The 23,295-nt window shown below is 38.9% G+C and overlaps 1 protein-coding gene across 6 annotated transcripts in view; it reads left to right on the forward strand.

Annotated features, from left to right (window-relative positions):
* Window positions 1–1,162: 1,162 nt before the first annotated feature.
* Window positions 1,163–23,295, forward strand: part of LOC103471072 (uncharacterized) — a 56,993-nt gene continuing 34,860 nt past the window's right edge. For 2 of the 6 annotated variants that reach the window (XM_081612063.1, XM_081612064.1), the window contains exon 1: window positions 1,163–1,313. In XM_081612063.1, coding sequence (XP_081468189.1) covers window positions 1,249–1,313 — 65 coding nt within the window. In that variant the 5' untranslated portion in view covers window positions 1,163–1,248. Of the gene's footprint in view, window positions 1,314–3,432; window positions 3,481–13,347; window positions 13,941–23,295 lie in introns of those variants that run through there. The other 4 variants (XM_081612065.1, XM_081612061.1, XM_081612062.1 and 1 more) reach the window with 4 other exon arrangements.

Raw genomic sequence — 23,295 nt, forward strand, 5'->3', positions numbered from 1 at the left:
AAACAGGTGGGGTTTGCTAATTGTTGTGGCGCAATTGTCTTAGTCCATTTGAAGTAAGACAAAATCAACTTACAAGTTACTTTTCACAAGTTAGCTTGTTTTAAGTCAATATTTCCTAATTGATATTGATGAAAAAGCATCATCTCCACTGGCAGATTATTCCACTAACAAGACATTTTTCACATGTTATGATTGAAATAATCTACTAATGGAACTGGGACTTTTTCCATCAATATTCAGAAATTATTGACTTTATTCAAGCTCTTTTCCTAAGACATGACTTGTAACTTAGTTTTCTCTTATTTCAAGCATATTAATATATTTACACCAGAAAATCTTACTTGGTAAGACTTTGTGTTTTTGCAGTGTATCTCTCTATTTTACATGTTTGTACATTAAGCATTTACATGAATAATTAGAGCCTGTAACAGCACTCTGTGTGACCCTGGCTTGATGAGATACAAACCATCAGAATTGCTGGTAAATAGTGCAACATTTTAATACTGCGACTTTTACTACATGTCAAATGTGCTGGAAAAACATCAGATACTCAATTTGAAGTTGCTTGGTGACGTCCAAGTTTCTTAAATGGAGTTCAGACTTGTTGCGTTTTACAGTTTCTTTATAATATACTTTTGAAAGATGGTTAACATTCAATATTTTGATCACAAGTAACCCAAGAAAAATGGTCAATCAAATCAATCAACTTTATTTATACCGTTAGGTAGATTTTGTCACTTTGAGCTGAGTCAGCTTTCTTGCCAGACAGGAAACTTTACACACAATAAAAAATAAATATTATTTTTATGTTATATATAACATGATTAAAAATGTCCCCATGCTCACCACTATAAAAATATTAAAAACCATTTTAAAAAGCACTTATTCAAATAAGGGCAGGGTTAAAAAAAAAAAAAGTTAAATTGTTTTAAACTACAGAAACTGTCATTTTCGTTGTGTGTGTTTTTTTCCTTAGCAAATTTGAGTAGCCTATTTCTAAGTTAGCATATTTTTATGCCAACTTAGCCTTCACGATAAAGTGTTTCTCTATCACGCTAACTAACGTCAAAAGTCCCGACACCCGTTTCCTTCAACGACAACAACAGCAACAGAAACTTCTCCCATCTCCGAAGTGACACGGAGATTGAGGAATTTCCGGGGCGGTCCTGAACGCAGCAGCGCGGAGCGGAGGGACGCCAGCGCAGGACCGAGCCAAATAATCCAATCATCGGCCCACTAACCGCGCTGATGTCTTGGTTGCAGTCTCTGCGGGATGACTTCACTCTGAGGCCGTTTGAGATTCACCACACACCGTGAGTATCCGCGCTTTTCAGCCGCGTTTGGTGTTCACCGAGCGGACTGCTGGCTGGCTGGCTGGCTGGCTGGGTGACGGTTGATTGGAAATAAATCGATCCATGTGTTTGATAAAAAACCCATCGCTGTCATCTTGCTGTTGTCTGTGGACTCTGGTTGGATGGGGAGACGCTTGTTTTTGCTGTTTGGCTCAAACTTTTAGCAACATTCAAACATGTAGTAGAATACTTTATTTTTCTTTTTATCTTTTAAGAAATGTTGCAAGTTGTTTCCATATGTTTCATATTATTTCACCTTGTAAAAGTTCTCATGCCCCACTGAACTTTTTCCAGGATTTTACCTCGTTATGAATACGAACTGTTTTTGTTTTTTGTTAGGGTTTCGGCTCAGCAAAAAGTAAATGTATGTGTATGAAAATGGAAAGTTAGAGTTTTTAAAACCACATTTTGCTGCAGTTCCAGCTGTTTCGCCGTAGCCTAGCTCGTGTCTGCTTTTCCATTTGTAGACAATGAAAGTTCTGCCCAAGTCTCTTTGCAGGAAAAGCTCCAGCTCAGTCACATTTAATGGGTAGAATCTGTGTCAGAGTCCTTTAATTGCTTTTAGCTGTTTTGGGTGTGTATCTCAAGTTTCTGGCTGCTGCAGCAGGTTTTTCTTTTTCAGCACTTGGCTCCCTCCCTGTTCCCATCAGGTCTGAGAGCTTCAGCTGTCCTCGCTGAAGAACAAACGCTCCACAGCATGATTCAGCCACCACCTTGTTTCACGAACGTCACACATTGTAGGCGAAGAGGCTTCCTCTTCTCCCCGACTCGGGTTGTGGCGAAACGTAAACGGGCTTCTTGTCTGCTGCGATCCTTGGTTTTCATGAACCCCATTTGTCCTCTGATAAATTTCACAGATTCATCTTTAGACTAGTTTACAAACAGGTGGACTCCATTTATGATTTAGTTTATGAAGGCAGCTTTGCTGGACTGGATTTTGTTTTGACGCATCACAAAGAGTAAACGACTTGTGTTCATACAGGTAAAAAAAAACTAAATGTGCTTTAGACGATCTTATAAACATAAACGCTGAGCATATCTAAAGCCATTAACGTACAGTGTGCATTAAAGGCTGAGCTGAGTCAACGCAACACATCATACAACCCAGTTGGTTTGGAACAAATATAAACACACTTTACAGCTTGTTAAGCGTAGAAAAAAAAAAAGCTTATTTTTGATAATCCTGCTCTAAAATGTGACGTCACTGATTGGTTAAAACTGTCAGGTGTGAACACCTCTGTCTCCTCTTTTCTGCTCCACTTTTATCAACTTTTGAGGTTTGGCTAGTCTAGAAATAGAAACCCTTTCCATAAAGTAGAATATTATTGAAAAGTCTATTTATTTAGGCGACTCCTTCACCAAGTGAAACATTATACAGATTCATTAGGAAAAAACTGATGTCTGAACACCTTAATTCCTCTTAAACATGACGATCTTCTTATAACGACTAATGAAAACGCAACAATTAAAATTAGAATATTACATGAGAAAACCTATATTTTGAAAAAACAAAACTGTTGGCTCAATGAAAAGTGCACTTAATACCTGCTTAAAGGTTGATGTTTTCAAAAAGTACTTTTAATCTGACCAGCAAGAGTCATAAAGAGCGACTGTATATTTCTGTCAACGTTTGACAGAAAAATTAACCAACTTTCTCCTCTTTTAAACCTTGTTTGTCCGTTACATGATTAAATAAATAAATGGTATGCTTAATAACAGTAACATGATCATTTAATTGAATGAACACGTCTATCCTCGGTGGTCGGGCCTCATGCTGCTCTGCTGTGATGTCAGACCTGCGAGATCACGCAGTCGCTCACTTTCCAGCGTGACTCTGTGTGTGTGTGTGTGTGTGTGTGTGTGTGTGTGTGTGTGTGTGTGTGTGTGTGTGTGTGTGTGTGTGTGTGTGTGTGTGTGTGTGTGTGTTTGAGCTCTGTGTTTGCTGGAGGCGGGTCAAGGACGGTTCAGATTAAACAGTTATCTTTCACAGTGTGAGAACCGCTGTAATCCCGAGCGGAGACACCGGCTGGTTCTGGACAACGTCACGCTTTCTGTGTGACAGCGGGACTGGGGAAAAACGGCCGATGACCTCATCATGTACGATGTGATTGCTGGGCTTCTTTGTGCAGTAAGTAACAGGGACGGGCTGGTAAATAATTATGCGGTGTTAGTCATTGGGAAGGGATGGATTTTGACTGGTCTCAGTGGGGACAGGGGTGCTTAGAGGCCTGGTCAGGTCATGTGTCAGCAGTGAGTCCACAGTCTGTGCCTCAGTCAGGAACTGACTCAGTGATAACTCCTTAATAATGGACATCCTTTCACTTGTTCCTGCTTCCTTGATGGTCTGTAAAGCTATAGTTATCTCTTACCAATGACTGTCCAAACAGAGCTTCTCATGTTTCCATGCTGTTGTTGGTTTTATGGCAGAGGAAGACAGACCATTAGCTCAGCATTGTTTCAATTTGAGACGATGTAGAATCCAACCTGGAGGAGGATAGATGACCAACTGAAGAATAGAGTACCTCTCTCAAATCTTGTGTCATATCTTTTTGAAGATTCCCAAAGTCTGCTTAGCTGCTTTAGATAGTGGTGGACATGTTTGATTCCCCCATAACACCTTGTCTCCTACGGGTTTATGGTGTTCATGGACAGGAGCTCAGGGCGTTGTTGTTCAGAAGAGGGTGTCTGATTCGATAACCTCAAGAGTTTCGTCTGTGGTTCTGTTGGGTTCTTCAAGCCAAGACCGTCAGCAGGCACTGTAGTGGTTCTCAATGGGGCTTGAAGTCTGAGGTTGTGGTTCTCAACCAGGACAAAGGTGGACTCTTTAGGTTGAGGAGCATCAAGAAGGAGGAATTCAAGTTACTAGAGTCTCTTTCAAACAAGCTGCCTTGATGATCATCTCCCTCAAAGATGTAAGTTTCTAGAAGTGAAGTGAGCAGTGTGGGACAACAAGAGATGTGGTGCAGCTTTGACTTCAGTACTATGTAAATTGTCTATGTTGGAAGTCTCCACATGCCTTTCTCTTCAAGACGACAGCGGACAAACGCAGTGTAGCTGTCCTGTTTTCAGCCAAGCAAATGCTTCAGATTTCCATCCTATATGTTACCTTCTTATGCTTGTCGGTGGAAATTATTTCTGAGTCTTGTTTGTGCTTTGAATCCTATGGCTGGTTGGTCACAGAAACAATAGTTTGCATGTTTTCTCTATGCATACGTGGGTCGTCACAAGGTACTTTGGCTTCCCGCGGTCCAAAAACACAGCTTTTGGGTTAATTAGTCTCTCTTAATTGTTCTTGTGTAAGTTTGTTTACTTAGAAAATGATCAATTTGCCTCCTCGATGGCTCCATTTGTGGAGGGGAGATTTTTGAGCTCATTCCTCAGAGAGGAGACCCTGGGGCAGACCCAGAATTTGCTGGATGGAATATATTTCCCATCTAACATGGAAACAACTTAGGAATACCCAGAATAAGCTGGAAATGTCACTGCTGAGAGGGATGTTGAGGTTGACCTTCTGGAACTAGTTCTACGGCGACTTGATCACACAAAAAATGATGGATGCTAGCCCATCTTGTAGATGTTCTTTAAAGGGTTGAAAGATTTATTCCACACAATGCTGACATATGCAAGGATTTCAACTAATATTAGTATTATGCATTTTTGTACCTTTATTAAAAGTAATGGCAATAAATGTTGGCTGCTGTTAACAAAGTTCTTTAGATTCACTTTAAAATAGTTTTTTCTTTTTTCTGCTAAGTTGTCTGTGATGTAGACTCAACCCTAATTCCTTTGTATTCCTGGGTGATTCATAAGTCAAACATCTGTAAACATCAAACATTCGTTTTGAATATTCTCAAGTGCTGCATGAAAGATGAGTAAAAAGCGATGTTAGTCATCGGAAACTGCGATTGTGACGTAATTTGTGACCTCGGCATGTACGTTCAGGAAGTGTGTCAAATTGAAACACGAGTTCTGACAGCGCCGGCAGAGATCGCGCTGGAGCAGGTAACACTGGCTTTAATCTGCCTGCTGTGTTGGGCTCAGTCTGCTGTTTCATCATTGATTCTGAAATGTGAGACAAACAAATTTTGTTTTTTTGCTCATCAGTATTTAGACTGATTGTCTATTTTATCACAGACGTAGCCTTCGGTAGGACTAATTCTCATTCAGCATATTGTCCAGAGACCCCAAGTAAAAATGTCAAGTGCCTTGCAAAAGTATTCATACCCTCTGAACTTTTTCTATTATATCAGATTAAAATCACAAACTGTGAATGGTTTTATCATGTTTTTTTTTTTCATACACTAGCATACATTCTGCCATGTTGTTGCTTTGCAGGACCAAATGTCGTTGTTGCTGATGCTGCTGCGACACGCCTCCATTTTGGACAAATTTGCAAATTCTTCTCGCAGAATAACTCGATCTCAATCAGATTGGGTTGGAAAGTTTCGGTTGTTACTGTTTTTCCAAGTCTCGCCACGGTTTCTTAATTTGGACTTTGACTGGGCCTCCTTTCTTCCTGTTCGCGATTAAACGCTATTTTGTGTTTATCTCACAAAAAAATGCCAATAAAATAGACTAAAGTACAATAAATATAAAAACAGCAAAGTGTTGTTGCTAAACGTAAGATTAGAAGGTGTGCTGAGACTTTACAGCCTCGGTTTGACGGCTCTCACAGGTCATAATTCAGTCACACTCTTTGCATCAATTGCTTGCGGGTCTCCTGTTGCTTTAACACACACAGCGGGTTTGAGGTGAAGAGAAGAGTTCTGGGTTTTTCTCTTCTCTTTTTTTTTTTTTTATCAGCTCATAAAGCTCAGCTGGAATCCAAAATGGAGGGGAAAGCAGCGTAGATGTTGGTCCTCTCCGTGCGCGGTTCCATCTCTCCCCTCTCACGCCACCCAGCGCGGCCGGCTTTTGGGGAGGCAGAGTATGATTACAGGGCTACTTACATTATACAGCGGAGAGCAACAGGGAAGACAGGAGAGAGATTGGCAAATGAACGAGGTGCTGGAGGAGCAGGGCGGGGCAGAGTGGAGGGGGGGAGAGATGGTTTCCAGATGTGAGGAGGAATTCGGAGCGCTCCGGAGCGACTCCCCTCCTCTTCCTGGACCCGGAGCAGCCTGTAATGGAGCGAGTGGGATCCGCAGAAAAAAGCCACAAAACAGAGGAGAAGGATTTACTCTGTAGGAGGGAACCAGGGCAGGAGATTCAGTGACTGGAGGAGGAGAGAGGCTGGGTTTCCTGTCTGAAGTTTGCACAAGAAATAAAAACACGGCCTTTACAGGCCTGTCACAATATGCAATAAATCAATTAATCGCTCGGCAAGTTAAAACAAGCCCAATGATTTCCATTTGCATTATTTTGTTCTTTCTTTCTACCAAAGCCTGGATGACAGAAGTCTTCAGTTTGGTGTTTTGGTCTCAACTAGCCTCCTTTTTTTTTTCTTTCCTTTTTTTTTTTGGAAGGTCAGTTTTGTTTACAGAGACTTTGATTTTTGATTGATTTTCATTGTTGTTTCTGTTTTTGTTTATTTATGGTGGGTATTTAAAATGTCTTCCACTTCCAGAGTTATATGTTCATTAGAGTTTAAAGTTTACTGATCTTTTATAATGAGCATTATTATTACGCCATCAATACATGTCTTGAAAACGTTCTCAAAATAACAATATTATTGTCTTTTATCGCAGCGACTTCTGGGACAATTTATCGTCCAGCAAATTTATTGTGACAGGCCTATAGTGATGCTGTGATGACTTCCTGTTGAGTTTCAGAGAGAGCATGAGCTTCTTAAAGAGACAGGCGCCCAATTTCAAGGCGTTAAATTATGGAGTCAATTTTTTTTAAGCCATATTCTTAGCTTCTCAAGGTAACATAGTTACTTGATTGTGCTAAAAATGGCACTTAGCCTAGTTAGCTTAGCGTTACAGACATATCATACCACATCACACCAGTGCCACGTTGAAAGCATTTTCTGATCATTGTTACAGATCATGCATATTTTCAGATAATCAATAATTACAATAAACTATAGAGATTTAGCAAATTCCAGCTGCATTATGTGGATGTGTGGTCGATGCCGGCGTTCCAGTTTCATGCATCTTGCAGTTAAAACTTTGGCCTTATGTTGGATGGAAAAAATGATGGAAAAATGTTGCGTTGTTTGAAGAGATGGGAGGAATGTGGAGGGAATAAACATAATGAAGGCTTTATAGAGGAATGCAAACATCACAGTGAAGTAGGAAGAAGTCATCTGAGGCATCGCTCAGTGTATTCACTACGTAACATCAGCGACAGCAAGAGGATTGTGCGTAGTTTATTACTGATGTTGCTCAGAGAAACATTGTGTTTGGTATGTCTGACCTCATTTGTTTCTTATGCAGAGCATACCAGTAAAATAAACTTGTTCAAAGCTGTATTACAGACAGCCTGGGACGAATGGCCTCCTCGTCGCTGTCCGCTCTGCTTGTAACTTTAAATCAAAATCTTTAAAAGATTTGTAATCTGTTTTTTCCTTGAAACAAGATGTTTTAAGATGGGAATGGGCTTCAAAAATGTTAAAAATGAACATATAATCTCCATTCCCACCATATTTGAACAGGCTCTATTTGAGCTACTTGACTAAGGTTGAGTTCTGGACTCTTTCAGAGCTGAACTAATTCTGAATTTGAGCAAATCAGATTTTTAAAAAATACTTCGAAGCATCCTGGGCTCCATAACACCTCAGCAGAGCCACAGGCTGATTGAAGGCTGCAAAAGGATTCCTGACCAAGTATTGAGTGCTTAACTGAACATAATTATTTGAAGGTTGACTTTTTTGGTATTAAAACACATTTCTTTTATTGGTTGGATAAAATATGCATATATATATATAAAAAGAAAAACTATGTGCATAAAGACATTAATAAAATATAACAAACTTTGACTATAGAAGATGAAAAAAAACATGTTCTGAAATGGAAATGTGAGTTTTTATGAACCATTTGTGCATCAAAGAATAGTTCTAATTTAAAAAAAACAAAAACATTGTTGATATTTAATGTTTGAATTTTCAAGTTTGTAGTATTTATTACCAGAAAAAAATATAACAATGTCTAGAATATTCATTAATTGATATTTTAATCTTGGTAGTTGACTAAAAATACATAATAGAGATCATATAATAGCTTATTAATATAAATAATATATTTTTTGGTAATTTTGATCTTTAATAGTAAAACAATTATGGTTTGGACTTCCTGAGTTTTCACATCATAAACACCAAACAGCTGAATTTATATATATATATATATATATATATATATATATATATAAATATATAATATTTGTATAAAAAGAACTCTGGTCAACAAAATGCATCTAACTTAAAGAAGTTTATTCGTAGCAATGCTATTGGAGGAGATGTTTGTGGTTTTGAAGCTTTTAACACTTGTATAAATCTTGTATAAATAAATCTACTTTAACGTTGTTATGGTAACTACACCATGCCTTGAGCTAAGTGAGTCTGCAGAAAGATCTGCTGTGATTTCTCCTTTAGGAACTGATGTCACCTGAAAATCTAGCAGCTGCTGCCAGTAGAGGGCATTATTATTATTTTTTATTATTATTATTTTTTAAATGTTTTTTTCAAAATTTACTCAGGGTTATGTTTTAATGTCTTGGATTATGGCAGCTCTCTTCTAGCTAAAATAATAAACTATTTTTAAAATTAGTTCTGGGTTTAAATTGAAGCACAGTAATTGTTAGAGACGTAGCTTAAGCTGCTTCTCTGTTATCACTTACATTTTTCCTTAGCGTTCAGAGTTAACCCCACTCTTCTTTCCTCCTGATCTTCTGTTTTTATGGTTTCTCTCCCTGTTTCTCTCCCTGTGGCTCCAGACTGAGAGTTGTTCCAGGAAATGCCTAGATCCACTTTTTTCTTTCGCTGTGAAGGGAAACTGGCCGACATTCCTCTTGGCTCTGTAAACAGAAAGTCATGGGATTGACATCTGCATATACACATGTGTAAGTGTGCAGTGGAGCAGTTGCGTCATGCTTGTGGATCTGTTTTGACTCGCCAGCGTTGGGAAATTCATCCAGAGGCGTTGGTTAGGTGTTTTTTTTGTGTGTTTTTTTTGTTTTACAGTCTTTCTCCTGTTTGGTAAGAATGGTGGATAGTTCTAAGGCAGGTGGTTCAGGTATTGCTGCAGATGTTGTGAATTTCCTGAAGCAGTGGGTTTACATTCCTGTTTCTGCTTTGGGATAGAAGGATTTTTCCTAAATGGGTTATTATGACCTGCAGAAATATTCATACACCTTGAATTTTTTTGTTGTTGACATTTTTCACATTCCATCCACAAACTTTCATCTTTTTCACTGAGATTTATTTGACAGACTAACATGTAGTAGTTCATAATTATGAAGAGGAAGTCAAAGAGTGCATCGTTTCTCTAATTATTTCCACAAACAAAAATATGAAAGTGTGATGTTGCTAGCATATTCGAGCTTTTTGGTAGCGAAAATCGAGAAGCATGCTGGTGACAACCTTGCCGCTAGCATGTCCAAACTTCTCACAAACATATCCAAGTCTGTCACCAGCATGTCTCAGTTTGACGCTGGCATGTCTGAGCCCATTAGCCACCAACCTCTTCAAAGCTAATGCATTGATCAGGTCAGTAGATGATTTTGGAATAGATATAGCTTGTTGCAACAGGGAAGTAGGTATAGCTTAGTGGTCAATAGTCTTAATTTTTGCACTAAAACTGAGCCATAATGAAAAGACGGTTAGGGGAAACCTCCATGAAAAGCCAAAGACTGTAAAAGACTTGAAACCGGGGCAAAGGTTCACCTCCCAGCTGTGCCGTGTACCTAAATATGCAGCCAAAACGTCAACATAATTGAAGACCTGGAACTGTAGCCAACCATGTCAACTCAGGGCGGCTAAAAACAAACCCAAGTAGGAACGCGTTGATGTAGAAGTCAGATTGTGCTGGATGTGTGTATAAGCAGCAGGCCAGCCGTGGACACAAAATCAGCAACATTGATTATCGGGGACACAGCGGCTTCATCCGCGTAGTGCTAAAAGCATTTGATTGATTGGCCTCGATAAGCCACTGCAGAAGTTAAACTTTTCAATGTAAACCGAAATGAACGGTGGCAGGTTATTTTTATCAAAAGGTCAACAAAAACTGTGTATTAAAAGTGAATCCACAGTGTTCGACAGGGACGATAGGATTGTCTACTTGGCAGCTGCAAGCTACTTCTTTTGTTGTCGAAGCCTCGGGCCCTTCATACTATTTTTAAAATGTCAAGTCCCACTGTTTGTAGGAGAAACACAATCAGTGAGGAGGAATCCTTAGAAACCTGGCTCTTGGTTTTAATCTGCGGCAAAGCCAGTGGTATACTGAAAGTACTGGTGGAATTACCGACTAACCCATATATTGAAGCCATAAAATCCTCCATCAGTACTGGGCCTGCCTGAGATTATGCTTGATGGTTTATTGGCTTTGTCATCTTGTGAACTCAATAGTGTGTGTGTGTGTTGGGGGGGGAGAAAAAGGGAGGAGATTTCTTAATCACAGCGTGCCAAAACTCATCTGAGTAACTGTGTGTTTGTGTATTATGCTGTTGAAATGGAGCTGCGGGGCTCTGGAACTGATACAGACTGTTTCTCTTTATTTACACTGACACACACGCATCCACACACATGCACACACAGATTCTCATGATTTGGACAGCTTCTGCTTGTCTGAAGCAAAAGCAAAATCACACTCGGTATTCGGTCTGGACATGTTGGGATTGAGAAAGTCATTCCACTGCCACCATTCTTCTCTGAACAGTTTGATGATTCATGAGATTTTTCTATTTATCCAGTTTTTTTTTTTTGGGGGGGGGGAGCCAGGTTTCATAGTTGTGGCTGGACCAAGATAAAGCTGTGTGTTTATGTAACAGGATTCAGTTCAGAGGTCCAGTTGGATGGTGAAGTGCTGATTCCCTCACTGAATAAATCAGAATGAAACTTTGACTTCAATCTTTTTGTCAATCACAGTTCAGGAAGATTTGATGTTGCAAATCTTGAAGGTGCAGTATCATGTAAAAACAATTTTTCTGAGCTTTACATCATGTTGTAATGCTATTCCCTCATCAAAAACATTCCTGGAGTGTTGCCTTGACTCTTTCATGCATGTTTCAGAAATCCTTTAATCTCCATAGCAACCATTTAGCTGTGCAAAACGCCTGGTTAGACGTAGCTCCGCCTTTGACAACGCAGCTCTTTCTCAGAGCATCACTTTCCAAGCCTCAGAGCTTCTGCCTTAAAGAGCAGTCCTCGCCCACGACTCCTTCAGACTAGCCAGCAGCAATTAGCAAACACCTGGTGGAACTGAGCATCTGATGAGTTCATTATAGGAGCTACTTCTCAGTGAAATGCTGGTAAAAATGTTGTTAAAGGGTTAACAGAGGAGCCATGTTGTATTGACTTCCTGAAGAGCAGGAGCTTCTTAAAGAGACAGAAGCCCAATTTCAAGGTGTTAAACCAGGAAGTAATTTTTTTTTAAGTCATGTTTGATAAATATCGTTTTTACAACAACTGACTTGCCTGCATCTCCAGGTTTTATTTTGTTAATAAAATTGTTCTACTGCAGCAGTTCAGCTATGGATGGTGAGTAAAAGAATCGTCCTTTTGCCCTCCAGCGTTACATGCGCAAAATTTCTGGATGTGAGCAATAGCATGCAACATGTCCATACTGATATTTATTCATAAATAAGCACATTCCCTTCTCCTCTGCCTAGGAAGCATTCATGTTCTCTGCTGATGTGAATGTGTGGAACATGCTGTGGTGGGAGCAGACCAGCTTGTACTATGGATGTCCTGCAGACTGTTGACTACAGTCTGGGCTCAAACTCTGAATGGGTCTGTATATGTGGAAGCAGGAGAACTGGATTAGTTTTAATCAGTTTTAATGATGCCCTCACATGGACTTCGTTAGCTTTGATCAGCTAGCCTCTCTGGCTCTGGTTCCAGTCTGGACAGAAGGAGTATCGATTTATTTTTCTTTCCTGTTGTCACAAAGCTGTAATGTAACTCATTTCAGTTGATTTTAAATATTGCCAAAAAAAAAAAAAAGATTATGTTATAACCTCTTGCTGCTTTACAGAAAAATAAACTGCTGGAGCCCAAATTGAATTTCATTCACTTTATTTTAGTCAAAATGGTCATTAACATTCAGTCTAAGAGTTCAGATTGATCCAACAAAAACTGAGTCACAAACATTTACAGGCAAACAGTAAAAAGTTCCTTCTATTCAGACTTTGACTAGGCCACGGTTGATTTTTTTATTTTTAATCATGTATTTGTTTTTTAAGCTATTCAGAGCTGGACTAACTTGTGTCCTTTCATTGTACTGTCATGTTTTGTTGTGTAAACTCCACCATGAATGTCAGTTTTGCTCCATTTTCTTTCTTATTGTTGCATGACTGTTATGGAAACGGTCAACTTGCATCGTTTTACATGTTTGAGGCCCGTGGTGGTGAACTCTTGGAGTAATTTGGGTAGGCTGACCACATCTGGGAAGGTCCACCACTGTTTTCTCCATATGTAGATAATATTTCTTGCTCTGGTTCAGTTTAGCTAAATTCTTAAGATTACAGGCATGATGTATTGTTTTTTTGAGATTTTTTAGCCTACTTCATGTTGTCAGGCAGCTTCTACTTTAAAGATTTGGGTCAGACAAGTAATCCAGCTTGTGTTAAATTGCAGTAGTAATTTAACAACAGTGCTGAAAGATTATATTTTCAAGTCACTTTATCTATGTCTTCTGTGAATATTTGTTTGAGCTAAAATTTTAATTTTGACAAAAAAAAGAAGGCAAAAACAAGAAATCTGCAGAAAGACTGAATCCTTTTTAAATGACTTCCCTGAACTAAACTTCAAAACATACAGAGAATCGCTTCAAGCTCTGTTTTAGCCATTGTGGTTCTCTGATATCCCTACCAAAGAACCAGGAAGTTTGAGGTGATTAAACCCCTGTGCTTTTCCCAACAACTGTATCTTTTACAGAGCAGCCAAACAGAAAATATGAAACAATAAGGTGATAAGAGGGCAGTATCTTGTTCACACATGTCTCCTCCCGCCCTCACTCCTCCCTCTCTATCTTCCCTCCACCCATCTGTGTGCAGCATTGCCAGTTGTGGTGACTGGGAAGAGAGGACGGAGACATGCAGCAGCCACTCGGTCACATAGTCTATTGTTTTTGACCACTGCACTCAGGGATTTTCGTGGATTTTCCTCCAACTTTCTGACTACGAGTTCTGCACAATAGTTTTCTCTCACTGTTCTGTGGTCCAGACAGTTGGCAGAGTTTCATGGACACATTTCTACGGACAAACCGTCTTGTGAGGGAGGAAGTTGAGAGGACAGTTCGCCTTGGACGACCAGCTGATCTCAAGGAGCAGCATCTCCTGAGCGGAAACGGGAGAGAGCTCATAGGGAAGGTGCCGGACTGCAGACCAGGGGGAAGTAACCTCTCGAAAGACGAGGTGTTCTGATTTCGGGAGGATTTTTTCAGACGTTGCAACCATGGCAGGGTTGTACGGATGCTTCAAGGGCAGGAAGTAAGTCTCAGATTAGAGTTTGTTCAACATCTTCTACTGAACCGTTTACCCGACATCTGAACTGATTCATCCAGAAAGTTCTCATTCACATCTTTGTAACTCCAGACTCAGCTTTGGGAGGCAGGAATGTTGGTCAATCCTCTTAATGTGCATTACCACAAACACACTAATGCTGGTCTGTAATGGGAATCTTGATTTCAGCTGTGATTTTTATTTTATTTTATTTGAACTCCTTGCGACTGTGGCAGATACAATGGCTTGGTATTAACCTGCATGAGTCAGAGCTGATCTGAGGAACCGATTGAATGTGCCAGGATTTCATGATTAGTCAGAGAGTTTCAGAAGCTTTTGTTGTGTTCTGCTGTCATCCGACAGAATGGGGTGAGTGTGGTTTCCTGTCAATTTTCTTGGCACAGAATCAAGTCCTGTTGCTCAACTAATGGGTTCTGCACTAAACACCAATCAGAATTTTTTTTTTAACCCTTTGGAACTCATTTCTGGCCTGGCTGATGGAGATCCTCTGTGGGGTTGAGCGCTTTGACTAAATTTAGCGCTCCGGGCTTGGCAGTGCGTTTCAGCCGCAGAGGGTTAGCATAATGACTGCCTTTCAGTTTTCAGCCTTCACTGGAGGATCTTTTTTCGTAGCAAAGATAGTAGATGTGGTGGCGGTGGCCGCAGATGTCCCCTTCCACCGTCTGTGTCTTCATTCCTGCCGGGACGGAGCAACAATGCGTGACTTTTTGTGGCTCGCGCAGCAGAGTCGGCTCAGACAAATATTTTTACTTGTGTGGCACTCAGAAAGGGAAAACTGTGGCTCGGTGGCAGAGTTGCAGTTGGGAAAAGTTGTAGGTTTGGCAATCTTTGACATTTAATCCCAAGTTGCTCTTGTGAGTGCGAACGGGTCAATGCGTCTGCAGGGTAAGTAAGCCTGGCACCATAAGGAATTAATCAATTAATCGCGTGATAAATTATACTGAGCTCAATCATTTGGATTCTGATGATTAATAATTTTTTGAAGGACAATTTGGTTCACCGAGACATCGTAATTTTGTTCATGGTTTCTGTTGTAAGTGGTTTAAATTTCCCTTTTATTCATTGTTTTTGGCTGTTGTATTGTATCTCGGTTATTTTAATTATCTTCCTGCTCCAACGCTAAGTTTTCTTTTGAAAATTAAAGTTTATTGGTTTTTGATATGGTGAAAATCTGCTACTATGCCATTATTGTTATAATTCTTGACAATGGTCTCAAAAACAATAATATTGTCGTTTGTCACGATAATTTCTGGGACAATTTATTGTCCAGCAACATTTGTTATCGTGGCAAACGTAGTGTAATGCGTTTGTAGAGGTTTTATTCAAATGTTCTTAGTAACTCGTAACCTTCAGAATGCATTTAAATCAAACTTCTGTATTAGAAGAGACTTTATTCAATAATACATGCCACAAATGTACCTTTGGATTAAACAAATATTCAGTGTCTTGATATCAACTATGTTCTCAAATAATAAACAATATGAACAATATGTTTTGCTCACATTTCTATTTAAAACAATTGTTGTTTTTTTTCTTTTCTAAAGAAGGCGTCCCGTATTGATAAATGAAGTCTCTTTGTGAAGCACATTTCAGCAACCAGGCAGTTAAAAGTGTTTTACATCATAAACACAGGAACATGCTGCTCCACGATACACTAGCATGACCCAGTTTAAGGTGTGAATCACCAAAAGCAAACATTACAGGCATCCAAGAATCTCTCCTACTGCACCAATTCATAAAGGAAACAATTATGTGTGTAGATATGAGTGTTTTAGTTACAGTCATTGATATATCAATAAATACCAATACATGTAAAAATATGATGAAAATGTGCAGTCACTTCTTTATGTGACTATTGTCCTGAAGCAGCACATTTCAAATGGGAATGTTTTTAAAAGTTATTTGTGTTAGTGGGGTTATAGTTGCTGTGACACAGTCACAGTCATAGTTCCCTAAAAAATAAGTAATCATTCTTATCCCCACTTTTATCGTTGTCGCAATAGTACTGTGAAATATTGTGATAAAACCTTGAGTCCATATTGCCCACTCCTACGATCTGATCTTTATTTTGACAATAACTCTGATTAGCATTGCTAGTTAACCTTTTTCTACATTTTACTTTTAAAGGGTCATAAATATAATAATTATTATTATTATTATTATAAATATAATAATATATTTAACTTTCAGTAGTACCAGAGAGCTGACTGTTGCTGTAATGATCATTTTATTTCAAATGTTCATTACATTTGAAATGTAATGCACATTTCAAATGTTCATTACATTTGAAATGTAATGAACATTTCAAATGTAATGTAATGTTAATGTTAATGTAATGTTATTCACCTGCTGCATGAATAACAAACCAGGTAAGTCCCTGAACGAGCCACGCTGCTACAGATTGCCACAATATCATATTGAATAATCATATTTGGAGAGAAAGCTTCCGATAACCACGTGGATATGTATGCATAAATATTTTGTTTTCAGCATGAAGGAGTTTACCAGCTGATAAAACTAAATTCCCGGAGTGGTGTTTGAGTCAGGCTCACCTGGTGCAGTTCGCCTTGTTACGAAATCTCTGTTCTTAATTTCTTAGTGCGTTTCCTTGTGCTTCTGCTCTAAGCGGAGCAGAGGCCTGTCTGGATGGCAGGAATGGTGCTGCAGCCGCAGATTAATGCGTTCTGTCCAGAGAGACTGATGGAGGTGTTTTTGTCCGGAGTCCATGTAGGGCTTGTTGCTAAGAGCGGAGCTCGCTTCAGTCAGACGTTCCAGGGGAGGGAGGAACCGCCGAGCCTCACAGGACCGGCTCTGAGCTGCCACCAAAACTCAGGAGTGAAACGTAAAATAAATACCATCAGCTGTAAAAATATGAGTCTGATCGACTATCCTGAACAGTTTATTAACCCCTTATTAACCAGGAGGAAGCGTTGACCTACATGTTTAAGGGTGACAGCTAAAAGGTTTTAAAAAACCAACATGAATTTATTTGAAACGGGACAAAATCTATCAATGTGTTCAGTATTATTGTGTAACAAATGTGGGAGTAGCTCAGAAATGCATTACAGCAACAGCAAATTTAACCAAGGTTTTAAAAACGACATTTTCTATCATAACATTCCTGCAGTTTGATTTTCTGAGTCAGCTGGCTGAAACAAGGCTAAATTAACTTCTCTATCACGAACAGTGCTTCCCAAACTATTTGTCAATGCTTCAAAGTAACATTTTAGTGACCATGCTGGGAAATATTAGGCCCGTTGTAGATGGGGGGGAAAAAAAGAGGGGTAGATTTCTGGCATGACATTCAGCAATTTTGACATTAATATCAGAAATTTTGTAATGCATCAGAAAGTTTGAAAGGTCAAAAACTTTCTAGAAAAAAACCTGGCATCTTAGATTAATCTAAAAGAATATTCAAGAAAGAAAAAAAACAGAGATTTATGCGTTTCAAAAGTATAAAATGTTCAACTTTTGAACAGCTGTTGTCCAGGCTTCATTGCTGTCTATTGAGCCAACGTATAGATAATATTGATACGATAATAATTAAATATTAATAATTAAAACTGATCATATTATGTGCGGTAACCACAATTAAGAAAACCTGTCTTTATCCTGTGCTATGCTTATGTTTTTATGCATCCGAATTAAAAAAAATAATATTAATATGTAGCTGTGACAATAAACTCTTTAGCATATATTACATATCTCACATATATTTATCTTTTCCTGGTTTTATGTAAAAGCAATTAATTCATGTTATGCATTTATGTTTTAGTATTAATACTGTTACCACAGCACACTGAGATTCTGTTACCAGCTAAGGCTTGTATTTTTGTACAGAATCGGGTACAAATAATGTATTATAATAATAATATTGTGAGTGATACAATGAGTGATCTTGTTCCAAAGAGTTCTCTAAATTAAATCCCATGTTTCTATTTTAACAACTGAAAAAAAAAAAACGGTGCGTTCCCCGTTTTCATGTGGTTTGTTTCTACCAACATCCTTCACTTAGGAGCCGCCGATACTAAACTACTGTTTAGTATTTTGGGGCAAAAGTTCAAACTCAAAGCTCAATTTTCCTCTTCATTTTACCCGACAGGCGCGGCGGCCGTGTCTTTCTCAGAGTTCTGCTCTCCATCATGTCACGCTCCAACACAAATCATTTGAATTTTCCTCCTCTTCTTTCACTTTCTTTTACAACTTGACGTAAAAGAGAAGATTTTCCTAAATTGACCTGAACTGAACTGTGATCGACCCGCCAGCAGAACTGGTTTAGATTGTTTTGATGGGTTACCAGGATCCAGAATGATGCGGTCGGGAATTCTGGCCTCAGAAGCTGAATGCTTTATTCTGGTTTATCTGAGATTTATCTCAGTTGATGTTCAGAAACACGGTCTCTTCACATGTTAGCTGCCTGCAACGATTCCAAGATCTGATTTAACTTCTTAACTTCTGGGCCTTAAAGGCTGATAAAAAAGTGTGTTTCTTTCATTAATTACATAAAGAGTGACACATTTCATGGTATTTCTGTCAGTTTTGATGATTTTTACCTTTATGACTAAATGAAAACCCAAAATTAATTACATGGTCTGGCATTCCTCAGACATCAAAAGTCATATTGCTAGGTTAGGCCTGACCAATAAATCAATAAAAATGTATGTTGCTACAGACACTTGATCGATATCGATAGATAATAATTTCACTGAACTCAGATTCAGAACCACACGGCATTCTGGGTGACATAGGCCGTGGCAGGCCCATCACAATAACAGATGTTTGCCGGGTGATCAATTTTCCCAGAAGTTATTGTGATAAACAATAATATTGTTGTTTTCAAGAAATAATGCGTAATAATGCACAAACACATTCTCAAAGACCAATACACTTTAAATTCTAATTCATATTTAGCACTGAAACTGAAACAAACATAAGACGCACTGGAGTCATAGTTGCGTTTATTTAGAAATTTTACGACTGGATAATAAATTAATAACAATATATATCGCAATAGATGCGTGACAAATAATGGATATTAATAGATAATACTTAACATAGAATATTCAGCTTTCAATATATAGAGCTTTCACTTCACTTTCCAGAGAAATTGAGCCCCGTGTATTATTAATAATTTCATATTCCAAAGGTGTTGAGGAAATACCAAGGTCTTAAACAACATGTTCCTCGTTAGTAATGCACAGCTGGAGAAACACTAGTTTGAAAAAAACTGAACTTATGAAAAACGAGGCAGAAAATTGAGGTGGAGATCCAAAGGTATTGGCTTGGAGCCGTTATCACTCCACATTCTTCATATAGTTTAATGTCCTTCTACGGCCGTCTGGTTCACATTGAGGATCAGAGATGGGTTTGGAAAAACTTCTGGAAAAGCTATTAAAGGAACAGATGCCTACTTTTTAACGTGGAACGTTTTCATAAAAGACAATTAGAGATGTTTGGGAGAAAATGACACATTCACCACCCAAAACAACTCTGGAAATGAACTGGATTAAAGAACAGTTATTACTTTACTATCAGAGTACTGCAGTAACTGTTGGTGCTGTTTTTTCACCAGATTATTCTCTAATAGATAATTAAGTCATTTTTTAATCTGTAAAATTGACAAATATCTCAGTGAATGCAGAACCTTTGAACGGTGCCTCATCTTTTCCAGTGTGATGTATTGCACAACTTCTGTTCTGAAGGAATCAAAGAACATTTTCATTGCAGCAAGTTTTCTTTTTAGTTTGTTTGAACTTTTTTTTTAGTTTACCATTCTGGAACATCTACAGCAGGTTTCTGTAACTCCAGTCTTCTTTTGTCTTTAAATTTGTGGATGCCTCCCTGTTCCGGCACATCTGGATTAAATGAATGAGTGACGACCTTTGTAAAGCTTAATGACTTCCCAAAGAGGCTAAATCCGTCTGTTGATGAAGGGACGCACTCAAAAGTTGCAGGACTGGAGTTGCAGACCCAGATCTACAGTCAATAGTGCTATACTCCTTGATGTGCTTAAACATCTCAGCCATCGTCTCTTACACTGTGGGTGGGCGTCACAAGCAATGATAAGACAGCTGACTGGCCAGATAATGCACATCGCTGCAGTGCAAAGGGTAATATTAATATTGCATAGTGACGTGACTCACTCTAGCATGACTACTACAGTTCTAAGTACTGTTCAAAGATGAATCAACACTGACTACTTCCTGGGTGTATCACAGTAAATGTTCATACTCTGGAAGAGACTCTGCTGCTAGGAGGTTATGAATCTCTAATAGATTGATGCAAGCCAAGCCAGAGTTGCACAAAGTTGATTTGATTGGCAGCAGACAGCATTCATTGACTGACACGTGGAATCCACAACGAGACCGTAGTAGTTGGCGATCTGCAAATCGATAGTCCCATGGTCACACTTTGAGGTATAGGCCTTTCTATAAACTGTGGCAGAAGAGCGCATGCAGCATCAACTGGACAGCAAAAGAACAAATGTGCTAAGAGATTTTGGATAAACCGGCCGTCCAAGGGTACACGCGCAAGGCGGCATCATCGGAGTGTTGTCCACATCTCCTGCGCACTCATCGTCCGCCCATGTTCCTCTCAGGTAGTGAGGAACAGACTTTCCAATGGAGACGGACCCAACTTGACTAGAACCGAACCAGACATTAACAGGCTAGAGCAGGGGTGTCAAACTCCAGTCCTCGAGGGCCGGTGTCCTGCAACTTTTAGAAGTGCCTCTGCTGCACCACACCTGAATAGAATAATTAGGTCATTAGCAAGGCTCTGGAGAACTGAGGAGATAATTAAGCCATTTGATTCAGGTGTTTTGTACCTGTGGCACATCTAAAAACTGCAGGACAGCGGCCCTTCAGGACTGGAGTTTGACACCCCTGGGCTAGAGTGAAACTCGACAACAGAGATGGGGCTTTAGTGACTGACACTTGAAAAATGACAGAGAGTAGTGGAGTAGGTGATGACTGAAATTAAAGTCAAATATTGAGTGATGGTTTTCCTAATGTTTCATTGAGTCAACCAGTCAGTTAAGAGTTAATGGTTGGATTCATGTCTTAATAGAAACCACATAAGATGATGATTGTTATTGGGAGGGGTGATGAAGATTGGAGGTAGCAGATGAGGGCTTGAGCTCTGTCAGAACTGGATCTGAACATGTTGAACACTGGTTTAGTAAAGCTACTAAAACATTTAGATATTTAAGATGTTTGGAGGACCAAATGTTTCACTGAATCTGAAGATCTGGTGGTGAGTGGATGTGGAGACCGGGTGTTCCTGAAACGGCCTCATGGTCTCCTCATGACACATTCAGGTCACTGGTGTTTACGGCCCAATGTGAACAAGCAGTCACTAGGATGCCACAGTTAAGCCCAAGACTTTTCACTCTCTTGGCAGATGTAGGTTGAACGTAATCTTTTAATTTTATCAACATGTTTCTTCTGGCCGACGGTGCGTTCTGGAGTGGCCCAGTCAGAGTTCTGATTCTAGTTTCTGGAGGTAGTTAAATTTTTATCTCAGTATTTTAATGGCGAAGGACAAGTAGCGGTTTTCCAGTGTTCCAATTTGTATGCAACTCTTTTTGAATCAAGGATAAAGAAGGAATGAACCATCATGATTCCCATTTGAAACAGACCTAATCATAGATGCCCTGTCATGTTTTTTTCCCCCGAGCGAGTCAAGTTTATTGGTTCTGCTGCCTTGACTAATAATATCTGCGTCACATTTTAAAAAATTAAAGACAGTCAGCTTGTCATAAACTCACCATGTTACTGGGAACAACTTCCTCTGCTCAGCTTTGCCTCCTGACACTCGATTTGTGTCTCCGATTGAGAATAATAATAATAATAATAATAATAATAATAATAATAATAATAATAATAATAATATCCCTTATATCCTTCCAGGCTGGAGAGCTAAAAAAAAAAAACTCCCAAAAAACTCCTAACGTTTCAGATTAGGTTTCTAAAATAGAATCCACATGATGAAATGTGGCGATTTTTTTTTCCCCGCTAACTTTGCATGAAAAGAGTGAAAGTTGCTCCCGTCCGACGAGGAACGTACGACAGACAACAGCTTCTCCGTTCACCAAAGCTGTCGGGAAATTCAGCATTAACAGCTCTCACATGGCTCCACTTTCAGAACGAACAGCCACACAGCCAGAGGCTGTCTTCTGTTCACAGCTGACTGAAAATAGTCAGAGAACTTTTAATACTGCTGTCTGAGATTTATCTGGTGCTTCAATGGGATTTTTGCCTTTTTCTCCATTTAAAGATTTCTGCTTTATTCAGTTACATTTGTTCTTTATGCAACTATCCATCTGCTGCTTTATCTTTTCTGTGCTCTTTAATTATTCTAGTGATTTAAATCAATTTATACCAATCGTGTTTACTGAACTCCATTTCTGGTACATTACCTCCAATTAATTCAGTTTTATCCTGCTGAAAAACACTTTGACAAACAGTTTCTTAAACAAAATCTAAATTCTCACATTTTGGTATGTTAAAGCCACAAATGTAGGTAGTCTACTCATAATCTGGTGCCTATATTTAGTATTACAATGAAGCCAAAGTAGAAAGACTATCAGTTAATCCAATTTTCTGTTTGAAGATTTAATTTATGGAAAATCTGGATTTGTTTTTTCTCTCCTACCAATACACTCCTACCATAATATTTGTCAAGCGCGTCAAATAATATCAAGTCCCTGATATTTAAGAAAATGGGAGACTGGTGTACTAATGCTTCACTTCACAAGTACACCAGTAAGTTTTATTTTGTGTTGGTCCATTATTGCATAAAAAATCAACAAAATTCATTGAAGTTCAACATTGACAAAATGTAAACAAATGCAGTAATTAAAGGAATGACTAGTTCAACTGGCAGATTATTTAACTTATAACATTGAAAAATTTATTGTTCGTGAAATAACCTGCCAGTGAACCTTTTTCATCAATATTAAAGAATTATTGATTTAAAACAAGCTCCTATGTCTTGCAAAAAATTTACATATAAGTGTGCTAAGATATTTCCAGTATAAACTAGACCAAAAACTCTTGGTAAGATTTTGTGTTTTTTGCAGTGTAAACCGAAACGGTGTGGTTGTAAGCAGGTTTATTCTCCTTGCTTAGAGAGTTGCTTTTATAATTGGAGATCAGAACCCTCCATCAGACGTTACGTCAGGTTTTTGCATATCTCTAGTGATTGCAGCAGACAGTCGGCACCGTAAAGCTGCAGTGCCGAGGGTTCAGTAACACTAGCTCCATTGAGGGATTAAGACTCAACAAGACTGGATTTACTTTACGTCATAAGTACAGAAATC

This window comes from Poecilia reticulata, chromosome 10 (assembly GCF_904066995.2).
Source record: "Poecilia reticulata chromosome 10, P_reticulata-male-v2, whole genome shotgun sequence".
Classification (NCBI taxonomy): domain Eukaryota; kingdom Metazoa; phylum Chordata; class Actinopteri; order Cyprinodontiformes; family Poeciliidae; genus Poecilia; species Poecilia reticulata.